General features: G+C 41.2%; 1 protein-coding gene across 2 annotated transcripts in view; it reads left to right on the top strand.

Moving 5' to 3' along the window:
* mcm9 (minichromosome maintenance 9 homologous recombination repair factor) overlaps nucleotides 1-23580 on the top strand; it is a 37385-nt gene extending 13805 nt beyond the window's left edge. The window contains exons 7-15 of one of the 2 annotated variants that reach the window (XM_061092134.1): nucleotides 34-234; nucleotides 332-457; nucleotides 4743-4862; nucleotides 14244-14418; nucleotides 16908-17110; nucleotides 17387-17590; nucleotides 19086-19168; nucleotides 20455-20600; nucleotides 20918-23580. In XM_061092134.1, the coding sequence (XP_060948117.1) occupies nucleotides 34-234; nucleotides 332-457; nucleotides 4743-4862; nucleotides 14244-14418; nucleotides 16908-17110; nucleotides 17387-17590; nucleotides 19086-19168; nucleotides 20455-20600; nucleotides 20918-22256 (2597 nt within the window). In that variant the 3' untranslated portion in view covers nucleotides 22257-23580. Of the gene's footprint in view, nucleotides 1-33; nucleotides 235-331; nucleotides 458-4742; nucleotides 4863-14243; nucleotides 14419-16907; nucleotides 17111-17386; nucleotides 17591-17673; nucleotides 17731-19085; nucleotides 19169-20454; nucleotides 20601-20917 lie in introns of those variants that run through there. The other variant, XM_061092135.1, reaches the window with a different exon arrangement.
* Nucleotides 23581-27396: the final 3816 nt, after the last annotated feature.

The following is a 27396-nucleotide window of genomic DNA, read 5'->3' as shown; positions in this document are numbered from 1 at the left end:
TGTTCATCATGCTCATTTATTGTCTGCTCCCAGGAGATGACGTGACCGTCTATGGGGTAATGTGCCAACGCTGGAAGCCCTTATATGAGGGCACTCGTAGTGATGTGGAGATGGTCCTCAAAGCTAACAATATAGAAGTAAACAACAAGCAGACTGCTTCTGCACTGCTCATGAAGGATGTTTTGCAAGAATTTGCTGTTTTCTGGGATAATTACGAACATGATCCCATAGCTGGTATGTACGAATTTCCCTTGGAAAAACAAAAGTCCTACTATGTTTTTATTTCTTGTTTTATTTTGATTAAAAATGTTATCCTCTCCCCTCTCTTTAGGTAGAAACCAGATCTTGTTGAGCCTGTGCCCACAGGTATTTGGCATGTATGTGATTAAACTTGCAGTGGCCATGGTGTTGGCTGGCGGAGTGCAAAGGATAGATTCTTCTGGGACCAAGATCAGGGGTATTGCTCTTGTTTCTAATGTGTTTTAAATCACAAGCGGCTGCAGAGGGGCTTACTTAGAGCTTCACTTTATTACCGCCAAGGAGCTTATATTTGTTGGTGCGTTTGTTTGTTGGTGCGTTTTCTGGATTATGCAAAATGCACTGGACTGATTAACCAACTGATTGGTCAGTGTAGAACCCATTACATTGTGGTGTGAATCAGGAAGGATCAGTGGACGGATGAGTGTGTGCAATTTCGAGATCCAAATACAATTTTAAATATGGTTTCATAGGGGCCTTGGCAGATGTATACACTCTCAAGGTACCTTTCTAGTTTTTCCACTTTGTCTGCCTGTCTGATATTTGAAAGGATTACCCAAAAAATACTTGACTGTTGACCACAATTTTTTGTGGAGGGATGAAGTATCCGACAGGAAAGAACCCATTCAATTTTGTTTTGGATCCAAATAAATGGGCAGATCCAGGTATTCCCCCAGAATTTGAAAAAACATCCTTCTGCATAGCTCGAGAACCCCCACCTTTCCCCTTTTTCAGACGTACGCATGCCATTGAATCATATAACCACCATTGTTAGTGACCTATGCATGTGCCACCAGTTTGACATACACACGCACGCTTAATATATATAATAAACAATGAGGGAACAATTAAATCTCACATCATGTGTTGATGTCATCATGGCAACTCATAACAGGACTCAGTATTGTGTATGGCCCTATTGTGCGTGTATGCACTCCAGACAACGACTGGGTATGCTCCTGATGAGTCGGCGGGTGGTTTTCCCCTGGGATCTCCTCCCGGTGCTGTAACTGGGCATCGGTGAGCTCCTTGACAGTCTGTGGGGATACTTGGCGGTATTGGACATAATGTCCAATAGGTATTCAATTTGATTTAGGTCAGGGGAACGTGAGTTAATCCAGGAACTGCCTACACACTCTGGCCTTCACCAAGAGGAACCCAGGGCTCACTGCAACAGCATAACTTCTGACAATTCTTCTAAAGATTTCATCCCGGTACCTAACAGCAGTCAGGGTATAGTTGGCTATGACTTGGAGGTCTGTACGACTTACCAAGGATATGCCTCATCAGACCATCACTGACCCACCGCTAAACTGGTCATGCTAGATGATGAACAAGCAGTATAATGTTCACCACGGCGTCCAGACTCTTTCACGCCTGTCATATGTGCTCAGTGTGAACATGCTGTTATTTGTAAAGAGAACGGGGCATCAGTGGTGGACCTGCCAATTTTTGTGCACAGTGCTAGGCAGTAAGCACAGGTTCCAGTAGAGGGCATCGGGCCTTAGGCCACCCTCATGGAGTCTGCTTCTGACAGTTTGGTCAGAAACATGCCCACCAGTAGCCTGCTAGAAGTTATTTTGTAGGGCTCTGGCAGTGCTCCTCTGTGCTGGGAGACACGGTAAACCTTCTTGTGACTGTACGTATGGATGTGCCATCCTGAAGGAGCTGGACTACCTGTGCAATGGTATAAAATGGTATATATACCATTTTATACCATTGATATACCATTCAGACCTCTGGTATATATACCAAGCTTCAAGACATGACAGAGAAACTCAATCAGCTCAACACCCAGTTACAAGGTAAAGACAGAACAATTTCTGACATGATCAGTGCTGTTAAGGCTTTTAAAGCAAAACTGTCATTCTACCTCCAGCAACTGAAAAACAAAAGACTGCAACACTTCCCAACAGTAGTTAAGATGTTAGATAGCCATGCAGGGGCTGACTTTGTTTTGGATGTCAATAAATATTGTGACCTCATGTCAAAGCTAGGTCAGGAGTTTGAGGATAGGTTCAATGATTTTGATAAGCTGGAGCCATGTGTGGCATTCATTGCCAACCCATTCATGGAGGTAGACATCACAGAGATTTCAGAAAACATGGCTGAACTGTTCACTGTCAATCCTGTGGAGATGGAGATGGAGGTTATAAATCTCCAGAATCATGTTCAGCTTAAGTCTCAGCAACACTCACAACATTTCTGGAGCCTTGTAGACCCAGAAAACTACAAGAACATTCACCAAGCAGCACTTAAAATGTCTGCTTTATTTGGTTCGACATACCTTTGTGAAGCTGCTTTTTCTGACATGAATGTCATCAAATCTAAATTCAGAACAAGACTGACCGATGAACATTTAAATGACTGTATTAGAGTGAACCTGAGTGCATACACTCCAGCATACAGTACACCTCTTTGGTGGACTCCATGCAGTGCCAGTCATCTCACTAAGTTTTAAAAAGAGTGAGTTTACTAATGTTTTCTTGGACCTTTGATGTTGAGTTATTGTTATTGAGTTGAGTTATTTTTGATAAGCATTGTGTATTGCAATTTCACACGTGTACAAACAGAAGGACTCCATGCAGTGCCAGTCATCTCACTAAATTTTAAAAAGAGTGAGTGTAATAATGTTTTCTTGGACCTTTGATGTTGAGTTATTAAGTTATTGTATTAGAGTTGAGTTATTTTTGATAAGCATTGTGTATTGCAATTTCACACGTGTACAAACAGAAGCTTAAGTCAGTTGATTAATAAATATGTGCGATGTGATGCAAGTAGCTCTTGACCACTTCATTTTTTTCTAAGTAGCTCTCAGTTGAAAAAAGGTTGGAGACCCCTGCTCTAATGAGTCTCATTTTGAGTTGCTGTGATGAAATCCACGGAGTTGGATCAGCCTGTGATTTCCATTTTTTACTTTTTATGTGGTTTTGAATCATGCCCTCAGTTGGTTGATGATTTTGGTTTCCATTGACCCTTGTTCCGTCATTTTGTTCTCATCAAATTGTTGCGTGATTTAAGTTTTCCCATAATATTTTATGTTTTGTCTGGTCAACTTCATTTTATTTGTAAATATACATCCATTCCTGCCATTCAGGCCTGCAGCACTTTCCCCCAAAAGGTGGGACGGGGGCAATTTAGGGCTAGTATCAGGTAGAATGATTAGAATAGTGATTTGAAATTGGTGATGTCAACAGGTGATTGTAATCATGACTTGGTACAAAAGCAGCATCCAGGAAAGGCCTAGCTCTTTAGGAGCAAAGATCCAAGGCAAATGATTGCCAGTTTGCCAACAAATGTGTGAGAAACTTATTTGAAATGTGTTCCTCAATGAATGATAGGAAGGGATTTGGATATTTCATCCTCTATGGTGCATAACATTATTATAAGATTTAGGGAATCTGGAGAAATTTCAGTGCGGTCAGACGAGTCTGTATTTATGGTCTTTTTTTGGAAGAAATGACCACCCAGACTGTTACCAGCAACAAGTCCCAAAGCCATGGTCTGTCATGGTATGGGTTTGTGTCCGTGCCCTCGTTAAGGGAACTTACACTTCTGTGATGGCACCATTAATGCCGAAAAGTGCATATCGATTTTCGAGCAGCAACTCCTGCCTTCAAGACGACATCTTTTCCAGAGACATGCATGCATATTGCTACAAGACAATGCAAACCACATTTTACACACATTACAAAGGCATGGCTGATGGAGAAGAGGGTGGGGGTGCTGGCGTGGCCTGCCTGCTGTCCTGATTTGGCCACAATAGAGAATATGGGGGGCATTTTGAATTGAAGGTGGTGAAAGATCATTTATATATCGCTGTTCTTAGTTTTAAAATGTAACATACCGTCCCAACTTTTTTGGATCTGGGGTTGTATATGTCACTCTAGTTTTCTGAGATCTCAATGAAAAGATGGAGCACCCTATCTCGCAATGGTAAAGAAAATTCCTTTATTTTATCTGGATCTGGACCAACCTTTATGTGTTCTTTCCTGACCAATACCATAGTCTTTCCTGCAGTTTTCGTGTAATCCTACTGACTAATAGACAATCTGACAAAACACGAAAGCATAACCTCCTCAAGGGAAGTAATAATTCATGCACTGGTGCAGATACAAATAATGCAAATCTATAAAATGTAAATGTTGTGTCAAAAGGGGAATGTTGGCCAAGGAAATTGTGTTTTCGTCTGCGATTGTATGTTTGGATGCTAATTATTGTGCTTAGCTCAGCCTCATAATGTTGTCTACTCAACTGTGGCTGTGGCAATCTCATTTCACCTTACATTTACAACAAGAAGCAAACAGAAACTAAATCAAAATATTTTAAACGTGAGGGTTATCTATCATTGTCCATCAAAGTCAAAAAGAGTGGTGCCAATTTCACCACAATATGGAAAGTGTTTGCCATTTGTTTGGTTTTGTATTTGGTAAACTGGTTGTCTGTGAAATACTGTCTCTCTGAGTAAATTCTTTCCTTTCTAGGTGAGTGTCATATGCTGCTGGTTGGTGACCCAGGAACAGGGAAGTCTCAATTCTTGAAGTATGCTTCTAAGATCATGCCTCGTTCTGTGCTCACAGCTGGCATTGGCTCAACAAGTGCAGGTAAGGCTGGTTCACTGTCAGCTCTCAGTTTCAAAGAGTCTGTTTTCAGTAGGGATGCACCGATCCGCTTTTTTCACCTCCGATACCGATATCTGAGGTTTAGTATCGGCCGATACCGATCCGATTCCGATATAGAAAACAGCGCGAAATTATGGTTTCACCAAACTTGCCATATCCCTGCCACATTAGCTTAAAATACACGGAAGGGGGGCTACCAGCAGGCATTGTGAGAAGGCAACGCTGGCGTTAGCAACCTAGCAACAACAGACACCTGCTCCAGCTGACCCAGCTAGCATCCGCGGCTAGCCCCAGACCGATGCTAACCCTAACCCAAGACCGATGTTAACCCTAACCCAGCATGGTAAGTTTAAACAAACCAGTTACCCCACAATAACCATTAAACACCAGGTGGACTACGTATGGGTGAAGGTGTAGCCACACAATAAACCCGGTTGGGGGGGACGTTCCGTGCATATGCTAGCGAGCCGGTCCCCTCACATCTGTGGGTATCTCCCCAGGGACAGCACTAGCCGAGCATGCTAGCACGTGACAAAGGAACACCCTCGCTAGCAAAGTACCCCGAGCTACCCACCGAGAGGAAAGCATTCATTCATCGGTGGATCTCTCCCCCCGGCGAGCAGGGACGCCTCGGAGGTGGATTCGCGGTAGTTGAAGGGTTAGTAAAAGGATTGATTCCAAACCTGAGCCGTGGACTGGTGAATGAGGATGGTGGAGGAGGAGGTGGTAATGATGGAGCGAGAGGTTGTTGTTGGTGGGTTACAGTCACCAGAACATTCACTTTACCGATGTTGCACGTAGCCGTGGAGCTTGTTGGCTGAGGTAATGTGTAATAGCTCCAGATAGCCGATCCTTTCGCTCGCTCCATTTTGTAAACGCACGGTGTGTTGCTTGCGTGTGACATCACTCACAGCGCACAGCATAGAATTACACTGAATAGATCAGCCGATATGGATCGACCCATTGTCACCGATACCCGATCTGTATCGGTATCGGTACCGATTTCTTCAATATCGGTACCGATACCGATACAAATATCGGATCGTTGCATCCATAGTTTTCAGTGCCTTATAAGCCATTATCCATTTGTCAGTAGTGGTTCATTTTTACCAGGTATAGATATATACACTCTTACTATACATATTATCTAAAGCCTGATGGCACAGTGGAGACATTTTGAGTTTTCATTCTGAGGTCCTGGCTTCAAGTTATATTTTTACTATTCAATATCATATTGCTCAATTTTACCATATTTGACATATAGGTTAAATAGATACTTTCCAATGTCTCCTGTGGTGGCATTATTTGTGTATAATGAAACCCATAAACCTAATGGGCCTCATTCACCAACCGTTCTTACTCACTTACGCAGTTTTTACAAAGATTCTGACATTCACCAATATTTTCTTATCTGTTTTGGATATGAAAACACTGAATCTCAACATATTCCTGCAGCTCCTTAAAAAGTCTTAAATAGGGCTGCAACTAACGACTATTCTGATAGTCGATTAGTCACTGATTATTGAAACGATTAATCGACTAATCGGATTATGAATGACACAAATTCTCAATTGCAATTATTTAGCAAGCAGCTTTTAAATATAGCTTGAGCTTGTTCGAGGCATGTGATGACTGAAAATAAAGACAAATAAAGATTGATACTTCATTCAAAAAAATGTCTTTTAATAAACTTTGCTGCTGTTGCGGGTGGAAATCAAAGGCAGGAGGCGTCGTTCTCAAGTTAAAATTAAGCAAGTTTATTCAGAGGTCACAGGTCAGGAAACTGCGTTGTCTTGAGCATGCATGGGTCCATGCATGGGCCATCAGTCCTGCTCAGGAAAAATGGCCCTGAGGCAGAGTACGCACAAAGCTTATATATTGATACTGGGCATGACAGAGATTCTTCTTGGATTGGGATTGGTCGGATCTCGTCGGGTCGTCCTCCTGGCGTCGTTGGGTCCTTCTCCTGGCGTTGCGTGATGACGTGCACGCTGAGTCGCGGTTACTAGAGTTCATGAGCATTTTGCCTCGGTGTGTCTGCTTATTTTATGTGTGTGTGAAGTGAAGTGAGGTCATAGTGTCCCGGCCTCAAGGCATTCTAAGACTGATAATTTCACAGGAGGGAACATCTCAGTATTTAATATAATGAAGTTATTCTTGAAGGCACTGTGAGAGAAAGCCTCCCCTACCTCTAATCTGCTGTGTATTAGACTCCCTGTTTGATACGGAGTATGAGATTGTTCAATCAACTAGCTGGAGATGTGTGTGTGTATCTGAAGTTGAGGAGCAGTATGACGTACTGTTATGTGTGAATGTGTGTGTGTTTACGCTCAAAGGACATTATGTGTATCTGACTACACGTTAAAGTGTGTGTATGTGTGTGAACAGTGGTGTATTATCAATACTGCATATAAGGGTACTGTTGACACAAAAGCAAAGAAATCAAGTTTTTGTCCATTTAAAACCAAGGACAGGCAAAGTAAAGTGCTAATTAAAAAAAATAATTTAAATTCAAGTTTGCTGATACTAAAAATAAATTAAAAATCAAGTATCCATTTTTCCAGTTAACAAAAAGGACAGGGAAAATAACATTAATAAAAACATCAACAAACGAAACTACAGTCTTCTTCGGACTAAATAATTGTGATTAAAAAAAGACGTTTGTCAGGCAATAGGATAACTTTTCGCTTTTAAACTCGTTAAAAAAAAGTTTAAACCATATTTTTGTAATGGATTCTAGAATCCTGCGCACGGGTATAAACGTGTATATATAACATCTGACAGAGCGAGTCCGCATCGTCTCCGTTACGATGTCACACGTGCCTCCTCCTCACATGCGCGTGTCATGCTTCCATGGAGAAAAGGTCCGCCGCACAGATATTTCAGCTAGTTTTTTACAGGCTATGTTAAGAATGGAGTTCTCCCGAACTTTTTACTTCGTGGTGCACGAGGCAGTGGACGCCGCCATTGGTCCATGTTTTGTCGCTATTGCACATGCGCGACTTTCAGAGATAGGAAGGGAGCGAGATGGCTAACTCCTCAGGTACTTCATCAGCCCCTCCGGTAAAACAACGTTTAGTTCAGTGGACTGTAGCTTCTTCTTTCTCAGGACTGCATCCACATTCATGTCCTCACACATCTCTCTGCTGAAACCTGAGATGAAGCAAAGCCGGTAAGTCTGTAATTTATTTAGAAAGTTTCATCTTTCCAAACAGATCTACAAATCTATAATAATCCAGTTGCATAGAGGCAGACTGCATCAGCTTACTCACTGTTTCAATGCTACGGAGAATATCGTACCAGACAACTGAGCAGATGGAGAAGCTAAAGGATCCAATTTCTTTAGCTAACACCTTGGCCTCAATTCTTACTGCGGCATCTGTTCCCTTCTCTTTGACCTCCAGCAGAGCATCTCTCAGTTGTGGGACCTGGTAACTTAGTGCCTCCACACTGTTAACAGGGCTGTCCACCTAGTCTCTTTTCATGACTTCAGTTTCATTTTAACGGGATTTTTTAAGATGGACCATCTCTGAATGGATGTTGAAAATAGAGTGAACATCTTAAAAGGGACATATTATGAAAATTCCACTTTTGTAGTGCTTTTACACGTTAATTTGGGTATCTGGCATGTCTACCATCCCAAAAACTCTGGAAAAAAACAACTCCCGCGATTTGGTATGGTTCCTCTGTCAGAAACGATACGCCAGAGTGCCTCGCATTCGTGCCTCGCAATCGATTACTAGCGAAAAATACGTCATATTCACACCATGCCCATGTAGGGAGTCTCGCCACCATCATCTCACCGGCTCCGGGCAGACGGCCCGGCTCCCATTAGCTTGCGAGCTAACGCGCTCCTCCGTCTCCCCGGGGAGAGACAGTGGAGCCCGGGCTCCACCTGCCCTGCTCCCATAAGCTCGCTGCTGCTACCCGTCAGACATCTAAGTGGCCGCATAAACATGCCGATCGTCGAGGCGGAGACCCCCGGGACACCTCTAAACGTTGACTCAACAGTGTGGAAGGATGCTGCTGCGCCCGCTCCAGCTCCCACTGCCCCCCCTCCGGGGCTGCTCTGGAGAGCTAGGGCTCTCGCAGCCAGGCTTCGGTCCACTTGACTGGTTCAAAACGATATAGTTGCAAGATTGTATCTTCGTCTCCAGTAGCCATATTTCTTCAGAGGTAATGGATAGCTAAAAATCTGGGTGCTTGTATCTCGTGAAGGAGGAGAGAGGGGGGTGAGAGGGGGGGGGGCGGGGCACTCAAAACAGGTAAATCTGAGGAGGGCTGTTGTAGAGAAGGGGAAAAAAGGGTGCTGTTTTAAATGATCCTTGTGGTATTTTGACCAAAATATGTTACAGACATTTCATTAAGACCCCAAGGAACCATATCAACTTGTGGTAAAATGGGTATACGATGGGTCCTTGAAGGCCGATATATGCTACTCCGTTTTGACGGACACGGGCCGCCTTCTCCGCCTTGGAACGCCCTCTCCGAGCTCCTCGGAGAGCTTTTCGTGCACCTCTGATTTTTCTAACTACACGTCGTCATGTCGGAGTCCGCTAACGACAGCATTTCGGAACGACATCATTTCCGGACCTCAAGCCTCCTGTTTCATTACCTATATCACAATAAACCCAAACACAACTACAATTCTACGATTAATGTTACAAGTGTGTTAAGCCAACGGAGTTGTCCGGCTGACGATGGCTGGTTAGAGCACTAACGGCATGTGTTTACGGTCACATACGGTTATAACGCCCTGTCATAACGGCGCTAGCGACCATGCTAACTGCGGTGGTAACAGCACAAAAACCCGGTGTCACGACTTTAATACCACGGCTATCGTGACATGGTTTCTCAAACACCGTCAGGTTAGAAGCAAACACTGGGTAGTAGTTAGTATTGGGAGTCCCTGCTGACTGTGTGTGGAAGCTGGAGGGGAAGCTAGCTGCCTCTGTGTAGCTTCAAGCTGTGGGATTAGCAACGTAGTTCGGAAACAAGACCGGGGAACCGCTGCGCTAAGAAACGAGAACATCAACATTTTGTCCCGCTGGTTGTCACTTTATTTAGTTCTGTTAGTTGCCATCATTCACTGTGTGTGAGGAAAGCCGGGAGGAGGTCAATAAACAAACGTGGACTTCTTCTACGTAATTAGATGTAGGCTTCTCTAAGCTCGTCTTCCATTGCGCCACCTACTGTTCTGGCGGTGAATTGTTTTCAGCACCCACAGCTTTGCGGAGGACTATAAATCAAAACGTGTCAGTCGGATCCGTCCGTCTGTCCGTCCGTAACGGATTCGGAGTAGCATACTGGAGCTTTTATGTAAGTAGCCAAAATAACCAATCGCCTCTTGTGAGCTTCATGCAGCAGCTGCTACCACCAGGTTAAATGTGTGAGCTGCACATGGCACAAATATAGCGCTGGGGTTGATTGCAGTAATCTCGCCTGTACACCTTTCCTTTCCTTTTTATTTGCAACATTATCATATGACTGACGTCTGCAGTCATCAAAGGGTATGTTTAGCTCTTCCCGTCTCTTCAAGATGAGAGACAATAGCTCTTTTCCTGGGGAAGCTTCAGCTTCAAGGAAAACCATGAAGTGCTACTTCACCTGTGGCTTGTTCTCCACAGACACAATCCTGATGATAACTGAGAGTTGCTCATAAGAATGGCTTCTGTCTGGGGTGCAATCCAGTATTATTGAAAAATACTTGCTGAGTTAGATCTCACCTTCAATTGCCTCCATGATCTTCCCAGCTAATGGCACTCATTAATTCATTTTGTATGTTTTTTCCAAAGTATGTTGCCATTTGGCTACTCCCCTCTCAAGGATCTGTAAATTCTGTTTTAAAACTGGTTAAAATTTAGCAATTAGCTCCACCTCTTTCAATTGTTGGGGTGATAGAGTGTGTCCGTGGATCCTCTCAGGGCCATATTTCTTTTGAGCACACCACGCCGCCTCTTCCTCTCTGTTACAATGAGTGCCGTTGTCTGTCGTCTGTCCAGTTTCAATTCGAATCTCCAATTATTTCCACATCTTCATACATACATACATTTTCATGGGATTTTTAAACCTGGGTGGCATTCTTCCAATCATTAAGTCCTTCACTATCCAGTTTAAAATCCTTCTGTGAAAACAACTTGCAGCAAAACAGATGTCTCTTTTTCTTGGAGAGGATAAGCCAGCTTCTAATTAGCTTCTCACCACTGATTAATGTTGAGTAAAAGTAATGACGATGGCAACTCCGTCCATCCTCTCTTTTAAGGAAAATATTATCCCCATCAACCTTATAAGGTCCTCTGATGACTTATTCTGTCTTTATCAGAGAGGACAGGCTAGTCGGAAGGATCCATTGGTTGTGGTTTGACAGGCACACCAACAACAGGGATAGATCGAGAAGTAGAATAACCTGTGGTCTTTCCAGTAGAAACTGGTGGCACTCTGGATGCATATGAGCAGCTAGATACCTCTACAGCACTAGTACAAGTGGAAGTAGCCAGAGAGCTTGGTGTTTCATGAATGAAATTGAAATGAAAATGAAATTGCCAAGAGGTAGATGGAGAGGTTGGGTCACTGTGGTAACAGGGACCTGGTTGGTTTGAGGTAGATATAGAAGCTGTCTCACCTTGGTCACTGGGGGCTGGTTAAGAATAGGTAGATGGCGATGCTGAAGTCCCTTGTTAGTACTTCATCAAAGAACCTGTTGGAATATCAAGGATGCTCAACATGAGCCTTTACCACACATAAGGACATACACGGGTGCTCAGACACACACAAACACACACTAACACACACACACAAATGCAAATGCGAATTCCTTCCTTCACTCTAGAGCAGGGGTTCCCAATACGTCGATCTAGGCAGTGTGGGTCGATCGCACAACTGGACATGAGGCAGTCACGTGGACGCTCCGGCGCACGTACCCACTTTTTTTTTTTTTTTTGCCGTCGCAGCCGCCGACCCCACGCCCCCCGCCCTGGACGATGTTGCGAACGTCAACCGGGGCGGACTGCACGTCACGCCGGGTTCAAACCGGACGCGGAAGCGACGCCGAATCGCCGTGCCGCACTAATCCCTAGAGCGCCTGCGCTTGGCTGTTCACACCGGACGCTGAAGCGCCACGCTTATAATGTCACATACTTTTGCTGTTATCAGCCTGCAGTAAAAACGGCATTTAATCATTTTTTTCAAGCATATACTTACTTGTTGCTCCAACATCAACTGCAACACAGCCCAACATGTGTCTTCTTTGTCTCATATGTGCTGAGGATCATACAGCTCACTGTACTTCTCCACTTAAATTATCAATTTAATATCATCCATCTTTAAGAACTTCTCCGCTGTTTGCTATGTCGGGTGTGGAGGGTAAATTACGTATTCTCCACTCAAACCTATGTGGAGAATACGTAGCCCCCCCCCCCCCCTCTCTTTTTATCTATATGACTGCTTGTGGCTGGGCAGAGGGGGGACATTTAATAATGTGATTGGTAACATTGGTAAAATTAAATCTCCAGGACAACAGAAGGGGAATACAAACTATGGGATGCATATGTAATCATTTATATCCTATAAAATATAAAATATGTTATCAATATCGTTTAAAATCTTTTTTCAGTGCGCCAGGGGGGGGGCGGGGGGGTAGATCTTGTTGAGCTGGTCATTTCAAGAGTAGCTCACAAGCCTATAAAGTGTGGGCACCCCTGCTCTAGAGGCTACATTCATTAGTTAATAAAACAAGTATAAAACTATTATTTTAAATGCTGTGTAGAAAATGCACATCAGAATCCATTTGGAGTCTGCATTATAATGCAATATGAACAAGGTTTGACATATGCATATATAAAACATGAGGATTTCACTTAATCTCAGAATATACATCCCATACAACTTTTGGACTGTGTACAGATGCACACACAGGCAAACAAAATATAATAAAAATATCCAATAAAAAATATAAAAATCTGCTGGCTATTCATATCGACAAAAATAAACATTATTGATGTGCACAATCATGGTGATTCTTACCTCTATATTGCTCTTTCTTCTCATCCTCTTTGCAACACTTTCTGAATTGTGCGCCCGATAATTTAATTCTTTTTTGACTCATCTTTGGGGATTTGACTGTGACCACAGTCTAACACTGCAGCCTAAATGTCGGGGACACACAGGAGGCGGAAGCGCCAATTCTCTGCACCAGTTCGGGGTTAAATGATGAGGGTCTTCACAGACCGACTCAAGCCTATAGCCACCCCAACTCTCTTGTGTGCTTGTGTGTGTCTCTGTTTAGACACAGCTGATAAATGTGTGGGATAAGTATATAATCAAAGATTATAAAGATTTTATCATGCGGGGGCAAAAATCTAGGAAATTGAAACTCCATAAGAACAGCTGGGAAATCAAAAGTACGGGATGCATATTTCATAATTTATATCATATATAATAAGTCACTTATATCGTTTAAAATCAGTGTGTTTTCTAGCCCAATTCGATTGCAGAGAGAGAAAAAAAACAAAACAGAAATAATCGCTGCAGATTGTCAGCCGGATGCGGACAGCTTTTCGTTGCACTTCACAGTGCTTCTGCTTCCGGGGTTTGAAGATGGTGGGACATTACTGTATTGGTTAACATTGTATGTTTCACGTCATGATAAATCTCTCTGCATTTTGCGCCCTAGGCAACCACCTATGTTGCCTATAACAGTGACATATCAGAACTTTCTTGTGTGGTCGTGAGGTTTATGTTAGGGATAAATGAGCACTTGAATCACCATCACCAACCCAACCACTCACACACACAAACATGCATGTGCACATGTACATGCAGTCCTAACACTAAATAGAATGTAACAAATGAAATGTTGATTTGGCTGTGATTTTTTTTTTTGTGTATGATTTTCAACATAGTAAACTTTCTGTGTGTGTGTGTGAATGTGTGTGTTTCTAATCATCGACATATCTAAGGCTTTGGGAATCGAAAAAATATAATATACATATATTTCCTCCTAGCATGTGGTATATGGAAAGTACTGCTTTGTTTGTTTGTTTTTCATATGAAACTATGCTACTATCAGGTGAACATGAAAATACAATGGGCATTTAAAGGGGTAAAATAGAAAATTAATGAATATTTAATAGTTATCATCAGGATGGAAAAAATAATAATTTATTAGTCACACAGTGTGGGAATTGCAACTTGAAACTTGCCTCAAAAAAATGTGTCATTAAAAAAAAGTATGTATCATGTTTAACGGTAGTTAAAGGGACCACAAAGGTGCTGAAACAATACATTTTTTTAACTGTTAACCTAACTGTTTACGTTTCACTGGATTAACTAGATATGTTGACACAATAATGCCATTTTTTTAAGGACTGACTGTTGCAGCGGTGAAAGATGGAGGTGATTGGCACCTGGAGGCAGGAGCTCTGGTCCTGTCCGATGGTGGTTTGTGCTGCATTGATGAATTCAACAGCATCAAGGAACATGACCGCATCAGCATTCATGAAGCTATGGAGCAACAGTCTATAAGTGTGGCCAAAGCTGGGTATGCTTTTCCACACACTCAAGTATTCTATTTTATGAAATAATGCAGCATCAATTAAGGGCCAGAGCACTGACAGTGCGAAGGCCCTATTGCTTTTCGTTAGATTTTTCCTGCAAATTACATGAATTTGTGACGGCTTGAGCTTCGCTGTCAGGCATGGTGAAAATGAATATATTCTGGAGTAATTGGAAATGGTCGTGGCAAAATGGCTCAAATGCAACAATTATGGCTGGTTTAACCAATCCTTACGAAATTCGGAACACACGAGTATCCTGACACCTATTTGACTAACGCAACAGGAATGTCGACATTTTGGCCATTTTAAAGACCTTCCTCCTAGAGCTTCCATCTGATCAACTTCAAATTCAGCCAGTGTCCTCTTAAAAGGAGACTAAAGGGTATTAAAAGTTTAGGTTTTCGTCGGACGGTGTGACAGTATAGTGAAATGTTGATGATTCACCATCAAAACAAAAAGTTGTATCTCACATGCATGTTAATTGTTAAATCTCCCTTAAACATTATGTGTGTAACAACAGCCCCCCCAAAGATATTCATATGATTTTAAGGAATGGGCGTGGCAAAATAGCTGAACAGCGCCCCCTAAAGCGCAGCCCTAGCTCCACGATAAAAAATTGTTAGGCACATGTGTCATATATCATTACGAACAAAGAACTCTTCTAGGTCAATATGCTAGACCAAACAGGAAGTCGGCTATTTTGCATTAAGTGGCACACGTGGTATTTTCACAAACTCATCCTGAAGCTCATCAGATCAGTGGGTGTCATCTTAACTCGTGTAGTTCAAAACTACCTTGAATTTTTACTGTACGACACACGTTCTGACCGTGACATGGTGTCAAATTTAGATAATTCGCCAAAAAAGAGAGATTTATTATAACTTCTCTGTGCATTGTCCAATCAGCCTCAAACCTCTTACATAAGGTAACAGTCCCGGCCTGATCAGATCCACATGTCATTATTGACTCATCATTACAGCAACACCTGCTGGCGACAGGAAGTGACATGTTTTATACTTTGAAGAACTGCTCCTGGCTATTTTACAATATACATCAATTCTCACCTATGATCAGAGTCCCAACCTGAAAGGATCTTTAAGTCTTTATGTAGTGATAGTGACAGCGCCACCCACTGATCAGCGTGAAAATGAATTTGTTGCAACTCCACTGTACATTGTCCAATTGGCCGCAAATTGCTCATCCTTCATCAGAGCCCCAACCCAAGATTTTCAATGGAACTGGCCAGAATGAAAATTAGAGAGTGAAAAAATAGAAGAATCAGAAAGAGGCTCTGAAATTCTGTTTTTCTCGCTTGAACATCGTAAACACAACCACCTGTTGCATATTTCAATTCAAAGCAACCAGTCTGCAGTTTTATCAGCTGTCACCAAGCCCCTTACTGAAACTTTAAACTTATATGAATGAACGTTGGTCTCATTGCCGATGAGGGACCAGGAACAGGGGCTGGCATTGACGTGGGACCATGAACAGGGGCTGGCTTGGACATTACCCCAACTTGCATAATGTGACTCAGTAGTGTGTAAGGCCCCTGGTCCTAGATGCACTCCCAACAACGTCTGGACGTACTCCTGATGAGTCAGTGGATGGTATCCTGGGGGATCTCCTACCAGACCTGGATCAGGGCATCAGTGAGCTCCTGGACAGTCTGTAGTGGTACTTGGTCCAGGGAACGTGAGGGCCAGTCAATGGTATCAATGCCTTCATCATCTAGGAACTGCCCACACACTTTGGCCTCATGAGACCAGGCATTGTCCTGCACGCTAATTAACCCAGGGTCCACTGCACCAGCTTGAGGTCTGACAATCGTTCATACATTTACCTAACAGCAGTCAAGGAACCGGTGGCCATGACATGGATCTCTGTGCGACCCTCGAAGGATATACCTACACAGACCATCACTGACCCACCACAAAACCAGTCATGCTGGATGATGTTAGCAGGTTTATGAAGGTGTCTCCAGATTTGTTTAAACCTGTCACTTGCTCAGTGTGAACCTGCTCTCATCTTTGAAGAGAATGGGGTGCCAGTGGGGGACCTTGTGGTGTTGTGAACATCCATAGTGAGAGTGGGGGCGGGGTTGCATGTAGTATGTTATAGAGGAGACTCTTCTCTTCTCCTCAGGAGATAAATCACAGCTTTATCTTGATATAAACAGGATTACGAAATCCTGTACCCCTTTTGAAAATATATTAATGTATTTTAAAAATGCATACCGCGCAACCCCACATTCTACATACAGCCAGTGTTCTATACAGCCAAGATGTTGTTCTCGGAGGACAACACAGTCTTAAAGCAAGAAACAATCATTATCGTCACCCAGTGCTCCACAACTATATTGTAGAGATTAACTGATAATCCTGTATTTGCCTAATCTATTTTTGCATGGACTGTTTTCCACTCTTTTCTAGATGTTTACCTATTTTTCCTCTAAATTCTCTTGTCTTTCTTCAAGTATGGTTTGTAAGCTGAACACTCGCTGCACCATCCTGGCAGCTACCAACCCTAAAGGCCAGTACAATCCCGATGAGCCACTGTCTGTGAATGTAGTTCTGGCCAGTCCTCTGCTGAGTCGTTTTGACCTGGTCCTTGTTCTGCTGGACACCAGAAATGCAGAGTGGGACCAAACCATCTCCTCTTTTATTCTGGAGGACAGAGGTACAGCTTGTGCTTTTAAAAATGAAATGGGCCAGCGGTCAAATTAATATTCAATCAGTGAATAAATAATTGTAAATACAGAAACCAAATGCTCTGAAATATATCTCAAATACCCATGAACACATATTAATTGAAATTTGAAGAATGTTGTTTCAGGGGAACACTGATACAATTGACTGAATAGGATAATAATGAATAATAATACTTATCTCAAAGCATTATTTCAAAGCATTCAATATCATGAAACACCAATATCATGGTGTTGTTTTCTCTCAGGACTGGCTGCTGAGTCTTCCAGCCTGTGGCCCATGGACAAAATGAAGGCTTACTTCTGTGCGATTAAACGCCTGCAGCCGCAGATGTCCGACGAGGCCAACAGCATCCTAACACGTTATTACCAGCTGCAGAGACAAAGTGATGGCCGCAATGCTGCTCGCACCACCATCCGCATGCTGGAGAGTCTAAGCCGACTGGCTGAAGGTGAGCATGGAAATTTGACTAAATCTCTTAGAGTCATTTTTGAATATTGGACTAAATGGTAAATATCCCTTGTATGTTTGAAGGTCTTCTGCACAATTGAAGTTACTGAATACCAGTGGATGTTAGCAGGTGTTGAGGAGGACGTTATGGACATAACCTCAGTTCCCCTTCACGTCATCAAGTGTTTTGGCCTTGTAATAAACGATACAGGACGAATATGAGAGTATGTTAAGAGTATATTTTTGGGGCTTTAATGGCCTTTAATTTTGATAGCACAGGGAGGTGGTTGTGGGGGGGAAGTGGGGGAGATCAAGCAGCATAGGGCAGCTTCACTGCTTGAACCCAGGCCACTGCGAGTAAGGTGTTGCCCCGTTTGGCTGGGAGCTCTACCAGGCGAGCTATACACAGCTGCAACTAATGACTATTCTGATAGTCAATTAATCTATTGATTATTGAAATGATTAATCGACTGATCGGAATATGAATCACACACATTCTCAATTGCTCTTTTTTGGCCATCAGCTTTTAAATTTAGCTTGAAGTTGTTCGCGGCATGTTATGACTGAAATTAAAAACAATAAAGATCGACCTTGATACAAAAACAAAGACAAATCCAGTTTTGTCCATTTAAATCCAAGGACAGGCTGATACTAAAAATAAATAAAAGATCAAGTATCCATTTTTTTTCTTTTAACAAAAGGACAGCGAAAGTAGCAGCAATAACAACATCAACAAAAACTATAGTCTTCTTCTTGATTGTGATTAAAAAAGAGGTTTGTCAGGTAATAGGATAACATTACACTTTTAAACTTGTTAAAAAAAATCTATATTAAAACCATATTTTTGTAATGGATTGTAGAATCCTGCACACAGGTATCGCGGGAGTTGCCAAGACAACTCTGTTTATATAGCAAGCTAGATAACAGGCTATCTCTATGCTTTTATAAACTAAACGCTGTTTAGTTTAGTTTATTCATTTTATGTTCTACTGCACTAATTATCGCCAACCACGTGGGTGCTTGCGTGCGCGTTAGAGATGTGGACCTATTTATCCCAGACCACCCAATAATGTAGTTTCTTAATGTAGGATCTCAGTTTTACTTGGTTGCAGGCACGCCGGTATTTAGAGCAGGGGTGTCCAAACTACGGCCCTCGGGCCAACTGCGGCCCGCCATACATTTTGAATTGGCCCGCATCAATGTCTAAAAATATAATTTTTTTAATTTTTTTTAGAGCTATCCACTTGTGACAGGATACCTTGATACAGATGGTAACACCAGGTTGGAGCAGGACATTCTTGCAACTGTTGCTGAATGCACACTATTGTGTTCTGTGTAATGTGATGTGACTGAAATATGTTCTATTCTTGAGATTAGGATTAGAAGAATTGTGAAAAGTGCTCTAACTAACCCAAGTCAACTAGTTTAATTTCTTTAAATGACAGAGCTAAAACCAGCATATGTATATGATCATACAAATGTTTTTAACATTGCAGCACATGCCAGGCTTATGTACAGAGAAACAGTGACCATAGAGGATGCTGTCATGGCTGTCTCTGTCATGGAGTGCTCAATGCAGGTAAGGAGAAAAAAAACGAGCTTCTTTGCTAAACAAAAATTGATCATCAATAGAATAATTGTGCATGGTTGTTTATTATTTGCCTCCCTGAGAAAAATATGTATTAATATGTATTAAAAAGGATTTTACCGCTCCTGTTTTCCTCTATATTTGTATATTTATCACTCTTAAATATTTTTAAAATTATCAAACAAACGTACTGATAGTTGTCCCAACATTAACATTTGGGTTGGTGTTGGGAAAGAGGGGAGATGAATAGCTTTTGACGTTCTTTTGTATCTTTTTCCTTCAATTTTCAACAAAACTTTTTTGCTCGTGTCAAGCTGTAATAGTACTTTTGTTAGAGCAATGGTTAAAACAACCATGTTACAAGTTAACGTTACAAAAACTTGACATAAATAGTAACAACTTAATAATAATAATAATTGTAAACCGCATATTTTGATAACGTTTGTCCCAGGCTTTTGTACGATAGTCCCAGACCTTGAGGGAATGGTAATAGCAGTTTCAAAGACACACACAGACTCAGCTGACTTCTAACTGCTACCACAGAACTGATTACCACAAAATGATAGATACTTTTCTTAAATTAGTAAAATTTTAACTCATGACTGTGCATTCATACAGTAATTCAGTCCGTCTCTCACGCTGACACTCTTATGTCGACACTTGCACTCATACACACAAACAGTGTCATCCGGGTCAAAACAACAGAATTTGTAAACTCAACTAATGTGTCGGAGAAGATGGCAGGGCGGACTCGGTTTAGCTCGAATCGGCTTGATTCGGTCGGCACTGCACAGCGGGAATGATAGAGACACAGAAAGGAGGGGTAAATTACTGACAAAGCTTATAATTACTTATGAGTATCCTTGCTCTGTGCTGTGTGTCAAAGCAAAGGTTGGTATCACTGCATGTGTGTTTGGCTGAATGCCGCTTCCAGGAGCACCTGTGTTTTCAAATGAAAGACAATGGTGTTTTTTGTATTCAAACACATATTCAAACTATGAGCAGATTCATAGATCAGTAGTAAGGTGTTCGTCTTACACTTTCGCACAGGGTTTCGGATTCAATCCAGTTGTTGTTATTTTGATGTTATTATTCTGATGTTTTATTAAGCTTATTAATAGTTTTAAATACATTCTCTACTCTATCAAAGAAATAGTTTTTGGGGCTTAAATTTCATTTATTGTGATCCTACAAAGGTCTAAAATTTGACTTTGAATCAAGTTTTTGCAGTTGCTTGTAGTACTCATTGGTAGTCAGTAACAACTCTCCTCTCTTAGGGCGGTGCTCTGCTAGGTAATGTTAATGCACTACTGACCTCATTCCCTGAGGACCCTGGTCAGCAGTATGAAGCTCAGTCTCAGTTACTACTGGAAGGGCTGAACCTGCCTCTGCTCCTTCAGAAGGAGATGGATAGACTGGCCAGGTGAGTAACTGACTGCTTGTTACATTTGTAGTGACAGAGTCTGAAATTTTTAACTACTTGTACCAAAAATATTTTAATATCACCCACTCTTTTGCTTTTGCTGATGTGTTGAATTTGATGAGCATTAAACATTAATTTAAATAACCATTTTTTCTCTTATCATTACTTCCGCAGCAAACTGTGATATACATGTCATAATGCATCTGGGCTTGCTTGTTTAATAAGTCTTATGTGACCTCTGAGTTCCCTAAAAGATAGTTGTATCAAGGTTCCTTCCTACACCTCAGTAGTTCATGTGTGTTTTCTCTATTCATTAGGCTTAAAAGCTACACCTCAGATGCCTCCCAGTTTGATTCACATACTGCTCATTACCAGTGTCACCCCAGGGACACAAACACCCACAACCAAACACAAGTCCATGGCATGACCAATGTCTACAAGGGGGATGCCACGGTGGAGAGTGGCTTGGACTGGTTCCACTCCATCACTTCATCAGGGTCACCAGATGATCTGACCCCAACATTAACATCAACTCAAGAAAACCTGAACAGAAAACCAAACTCAATGGGGGCAGAAACAACTACTGCAATTAAACAACCAACCTGTCAAACTGAGGAGGACTATCAAAAAAGCATAGGCTCAACATTGACCCATGAAGGAACTGTTACCACTGCATCCAAAGAAGAAAACGAAAAAACTGAGAAAAACGAATACGTCAAAGAAAAAAGCTCTGTTTACCAAAAGGTACATCAGCCTGAAAGACAGACAGATGAACAACATTCAAAGTCATTGGGGTGCGTGTTTCAGATGGTCCCCAAGAATCTGAGAGACAGAAGACTCGGAGAGCAGGAGTCAAATAATCTGCAGTGTAACAAAGTGGAACGACGGGGACATGGAGAAAGTGTGGTGTATTCAGAGGGTAAAGGTACAAAGTTTCAAAGTCTTGTGCAAGGTAGGTGCAGTAGAAAAAGTGAGGTGGCTGAGTGTTGGTCTGAAGATAGTACTTGTTTCACATCAGGTGAGCTGGATAGGAATGTTTTTTCTTTGGGAAAGGAAACATCGGCCCAAGGCAAAAGTGTCGGTAGAATTAAAAAGAGTAATGAATCAGAAAATCTGTGTCAGCAACAAAGAACCAGAGACATCAATAGTGATATGACTATAGAAGATGACTTTACTTGCAGACCACATTTAAAAACAAGCACTCAAATCAATGATTCCACACCATTCCATCCAGGCCACACAAAGTCCACTATACCCGCTTCAACTCTTGCTAAACTCTCAAGATTCTCTTTCACCTGCACAACTAAACCCAAGACTACTGCTCCAATGCAAGTGGAAATAAATCCTCTAACTGAAGAAGAAAAATGTTTGTTTAAAAGAAAGCAAGTGACAGAGTCACCAACTAGAACACATTTTAAAGTAAAGCAGAGAGAGACTGTACATGCTGCAAAGAGAGTGATGAATGATGATCTTGAGTATGAAAGCACAGTCAATGTGAAGAAGAGAAGGTCTTTTAAGATGGGCCCTCCACCAAGTATTGTTCATGATTCCAAGGGTCCATTCTCTGGACTGTCCCTGTTTGACTCGGTTGAATTTAGCAATGATGTTCTTGACACTGACTGGGACCAAGAGTTTTCAAACCGAGGCAATCTTTGAAATCATAGGCCCATGTCAAAATGGGTTGGGACAATAGTAATTTACTCTGATTTAGTTACCTCTCTTACCCTGAAAATAAACTTCTTCAATTGTTCCAGAAGTTCAGGTGTTCATCCTGCTGTTATATTTAATCTCTAAGAATATTGTGATGTTCTGACCCATGAGTGGTCAGTAGTCATTAACCCGCTTCCTTATAGACCTGAAAAGTGTAATGACAAAATATGTCCTCAAACAGATGCACAAATAGTACTCAACAGGCAGACACAGCAACTTTACATGAAATCGGCTCCACCGTGACAGCTGGAGAAAACATAACTGGGACCATCAGATGTAGGAATTTGTTTTAAAAATTATTGTTAAAGCTTAAAATGGTTAAGAAAGATGTCATTAATTATTTATTTTGCAAGTTGAAAATTTTGGGTTTCTACAGAAGCATCGTTTCACTGCGGTTGGATGTCCTGGTCCAGCAGAATTACTACCCAAGCTGGTAGATAATTATTTATCCGAACTGGGACCTTTAGATCCATCACTGCATCCAACCATATTGCCTAGAAGCCATTAACACCTTTCCTTGACACTGACGTCCACTATCAGTTTGAGGATTATTTTTCTCTCCTTACACAACATGGAGATTTAAAACTGCAAGAAAAACATCGTGCTACAAGTCTGAGGGCATGACTGTTACAGAAGTCCAACTTGCTGAATAGATGGAGACAAATCAGGACAAGTGAAAGTCACTCAGACAGACATTGGAAGAATTTTGAAAGAGCCTGACTTAACAGATTAAAGCAAACAACAGTATCATAAACAGAATAAGATAAATACCCTTATGCATTCATATGTGAATTATTGTTTTCACAATGCCACATTATTTATTTTGTTCTTAAACAATTTTTTATTTTAATTATTGACTGACAGCAATAATACTGATTGTAGATGCCAGTTTTTTGTTCCATATAATAAATAAGAATTTTAGTCACGAAATGAAATCACACAGACAGTGTCAGGACACACAAAACCTCCAGGAAAAGCCTGTTGTATGTTAACATTTAGGTTAATAGTAGTGTAGTGCCCTTTCTAAACCTACCTGTTTGGAATGGGCAGTTAATTTAATCTTTGGTAATGCTTGACATTTTTCCCTTAAACAGTTAAATAATACACGTTTGTTTTTTACTGTTTGTGAGCTTGATGTTGTGTGCAGAGCTTTTTATTAACAGTCTATCATGAAGTTAAGTTGGAAAACTTTGTTTTCATCCTGCCTGGTGTATCTGCAATAAAGATTTGATGTCAATATTTTCTATTAAATTAAACTGAATTTTCTTTATTATTTGTTCAATTGTGTGGTTTATGTAAGATTATCAATGATTTATTTAAATAAAGTTCACAACTTTTCAAAACAAAAGCTCTGTAATTCACCTCCATATAAAGTATGGCATTAACAAAACCAACATATGTTTTCCACATACTGTCAGAAAGTCATTTATGGAACTATATGTAGAAGATAAATTGCATTTTTCAAGTTCAGTTCCTTAATACTGAAAAACAATCAATTAATCAGTTATGACCACTGCCTTGTTCTGTATGTCAGTCCCTTTACCACGGCTGCAATTCTCTCACTTCCCGCTCATAATACATGCCATTATTGCAGAATCATCAGATTTATCTTAAATCAAATTGAGCCGCCCACATTCACAACGCCGCCCTGACAATCGGCATAGACAGATGTTGAGAAATCCCAGCATAGTTACCCACTGCTGACAATAACACCCCATCTGTTCGAATAGGGATAAACCCTCACTACTAAATAAAATGTCTACCCTTGAGGTACCTGCTTATGTCTATTTTGCTTTTTTTCCTCACACATTTGGCTATGGCAACTTTTGAAATTGATACCTAGAAACAAACATGGGCATAAATAATTTATCACAAATAGGGTTGCAAAGGCGCGGAAACTTTCCATGAGAAGTTAAGCTCGGAAATTTGGGGAATTTTGAAAAAAAATACGCAAATTAAATGCTGAGCAATAAAAACATCAATCAAAAATCTATTTTGAAGATGTATGGAATGCAGCACACGCTGCACGTTGCATTTCAACCCTCCACTGTGCATTCTTCCATCACATGCACAGATTATTCCCAGCATCCTGCACACTACAGCACTATTGAGGCCTGCTGTAGTGTGCAGGACTAGTCAGGTCAGTTTCGATGATATTACTGGGGAAAATATATTAGCATGCTGATTGAGGATTGTTCATCTAGCCTATTTCTATTCATTTATCCATCAATTGTAAAATATTTTTACAGATGAATCCAATTGTTTGGCTAACTATATCTCTGGCATTGCATTAGTGTTTTTTTACAAACTTTCTTCTCATCTTATTCTACAGAACAATGCCACGTGCACTATCTCATGTGTGGAGACATTTCACTCCATCCAATGTAGAAGGAAAGGAGGTGTACATTAGCAAATACTGTGCAAAGACCTATGTTAAGAATGACACAACGATGCAGAAGCATATAGTCAAGTGCCCCAAGTTTCCTCAGGGCTCAAATCAGCCTATGACAAAACAAAATGTTTATATTTTTGTCTGTATATGACAAGGTAAATACAGTTAGTATAAATTACCTTCAACATTTCCAGTTTATTCCCGTTAATTCCTGTATATTTCCATATGTTCCCGTTAATTCCCATGGAAAGTTTCCAACTTGAATATTCCTGGAATTTTGCAACCCTAATCACAAAGAAAGTGTACTATATTGCAGATTTAGGATTCATCCTTGTATCTGATTGCCAGTCACTTTAATGTGGTTTTCTCTGAGAGGGAAGACAACATTTACAAGAGTAATAATTGTTGTGCTACAGATGTTTGTCTCCAGCCATGGGTGACTGGTCTTACCAGTCCTCACTGCTAGATAAGGTCCAGTCTCACTCCACTTTAGTTGGGAAGATCTGGATGAGTATTCTCTTCCTGTTCAGGACCTTTGTTTTAGGTGCTGCTGCAGACAGTGTGTGGGGTTTTTAGCCTCATGGTTGAATGCACTTATTGTAAGTCGCTTTGGCGTCAGCAAATTGAAATGTAATGTATTGTAAAAAAAGAGGATTGATGGCATAACTTTAGGGCAGGTCAGAAGGTGAGGATTAAAGGCATCTTTCTCAATACCTACAAGACCCAGCTGGAGTTGGAATTCAGTGTGGGCCAGTTCTACATGTTGGCCCTATGTTTATGGTCTCTTACTTCCACTGTACTATGTCTCGACCTTGTGCCCATTTCACCGGTGCCCAGTCATGTCTTCTTCCATCCACCTGCCTGTTTTACAATCATGGGATCTATAGCCTTCAGCAGCTCTGCTTCTCGCCTCTGGAACTCTCTTCCACCAGACGTGTTTGTCACATTGATTCTCACTCTCCATTTTTAGATCCCATCTAAAAACTCATTTTAAACAGGCATATTCAATTTGATTGTCTTCGATTTTGCAAAACTACATGTTTTTGATACATTGTTCTTTGTTGATGTGTTTTAATCTCTGCCTTTTAAGGTGACCTTGAGCTCTGAAAGTTGCTATAAATAAAATGTATTATTATTAAAATGTTAAAGCTGCATAGGAAATGAACAAAACAAATTGAAATATGATTAGGACATTATATACACACTCGTCAAAATAATAAAGGGAACATTTAATCTTATATTTAACCTTCAGGGATATAAAAATGTCCATTTAGGAAGCAAAAGTGATTGTGAATCAATTTCACTTTCTTTGGTGCAAATGAAAGTGACAACAGGTGCAATGGAGAGCAAGACAACACTTAAAAAGGAAATGATTTACCTGTGGTGGCCACAGACAGCTGCTCTCTCCTTGTCCCTCCTGACTGATTATTCTCTAGTTTTGTGATCTGCTAGTGTTCTTCTCACTACTGGTAGCATGAGGTCGACCCTGCAGCCAAATCAGGTTGCACAGGTAGTCCAGCACCTCCATGATGGCAAATTCATACAGGCGGTCGCAATAAGGTTTGCTGTGTCTCCCAACACAGTCTAAAGAGCATAGAAGAGATATAAGGAGACCGGCTGTTACACAAGAAAAGCTAGACGGGGCCGTAGAAGGGCATCAACCCAGCAGCAGGACCGGTATCTCCTCTGTGTGAGGAGGAACAGGAGGAGCACTGACAGAGCCCTACAGAATAACATCAAGCAGGCTCCTGGTGTGCATGTTTTTACCCAAACTGTCCAGAAACAGACTCCATGAGGATAACATAACCAGCAACGTTCAGCTCACCAGAGAAAACCAGAATTGGCAAGCCGCCACTGTGCGTTCGGATGCGACTCGAGACTGTCCGGGGCTGATACCGGGCAGTGTGTTGTTTTGCTGTTCATACCTTTCATTGCTTTCTAAATAAATACTTGATTGAACCAAACCGAGTTCAGCTCATCTTCTCATATTTAGCATAAACGACCACGCAACGACAACACACACTCGCCCGCTCCTGGTATTTCATGATGGCCTGATACGATGATTTAAAAAAATTAATGTGACGTTCACTCACGTTCATCGTTACATTCACGTTAATGATATGAAAACTGATTAGTTAAATTCAGCGTTCGTGAAAAATATGCACAACACTGTACTGTACAGTACAAGACAATTAGGTGATTGATGATGATGGGTCTCTTATCCCAGTCATGCGGTGTGGCCTAGGGGTAGATTGGTCGTCCTCCAACAAGAAAGTTGACGGTTCAAAAACTCACTCTTCCCTATCTGCATGCCGAAGTGTCCTTGGGCAAGATACTGAACCCCTAAATGGCCCCTCACAGATGTTGAATGCACTAATTGTAAGTCGCTTTGCATAAAAGCGTCTGCCAAATGACATGTTATGTCATGTCAACTGCAAGGACTGTTTGTTTCCTGAGTAGCCCCAATAGACACTGACTTAATAATCTGTTATTGTTGCTTGCTGATTTATAAATGATTTTTTAAATTTCTTTATTTAAGATAGGGTTATTAAGGATGACTTTTATATGTTAATATGAATTAATGACAATAATAATAATAACAATACAGTACAGTGTTGTGCATATTTTGTTAGTCTTTTTTACATAACATTTTTTAATTTAATTAAAATTTAATTTAATTAATAAAATTGGCAA

The sequence above is a fragment of the Limanda limanda genome, chromosome 18 (genome assembly GCF_963576545.1).
Source record: "Limanda limanda chromosome 18, fLimLim1.1, whole genome shotgun sequence".
Taxonomy (NCBI): Eukaryota; Metazoa; Chordata; class Actinopteri; order Pleuronectiformes; family Pleuronectidae; genus Limanda; species Limanda limanda.
Note: the sequence above shows the minus strand (reverse complement) of the source record. Positions and strands in the feature narration are given on the sequence as shown.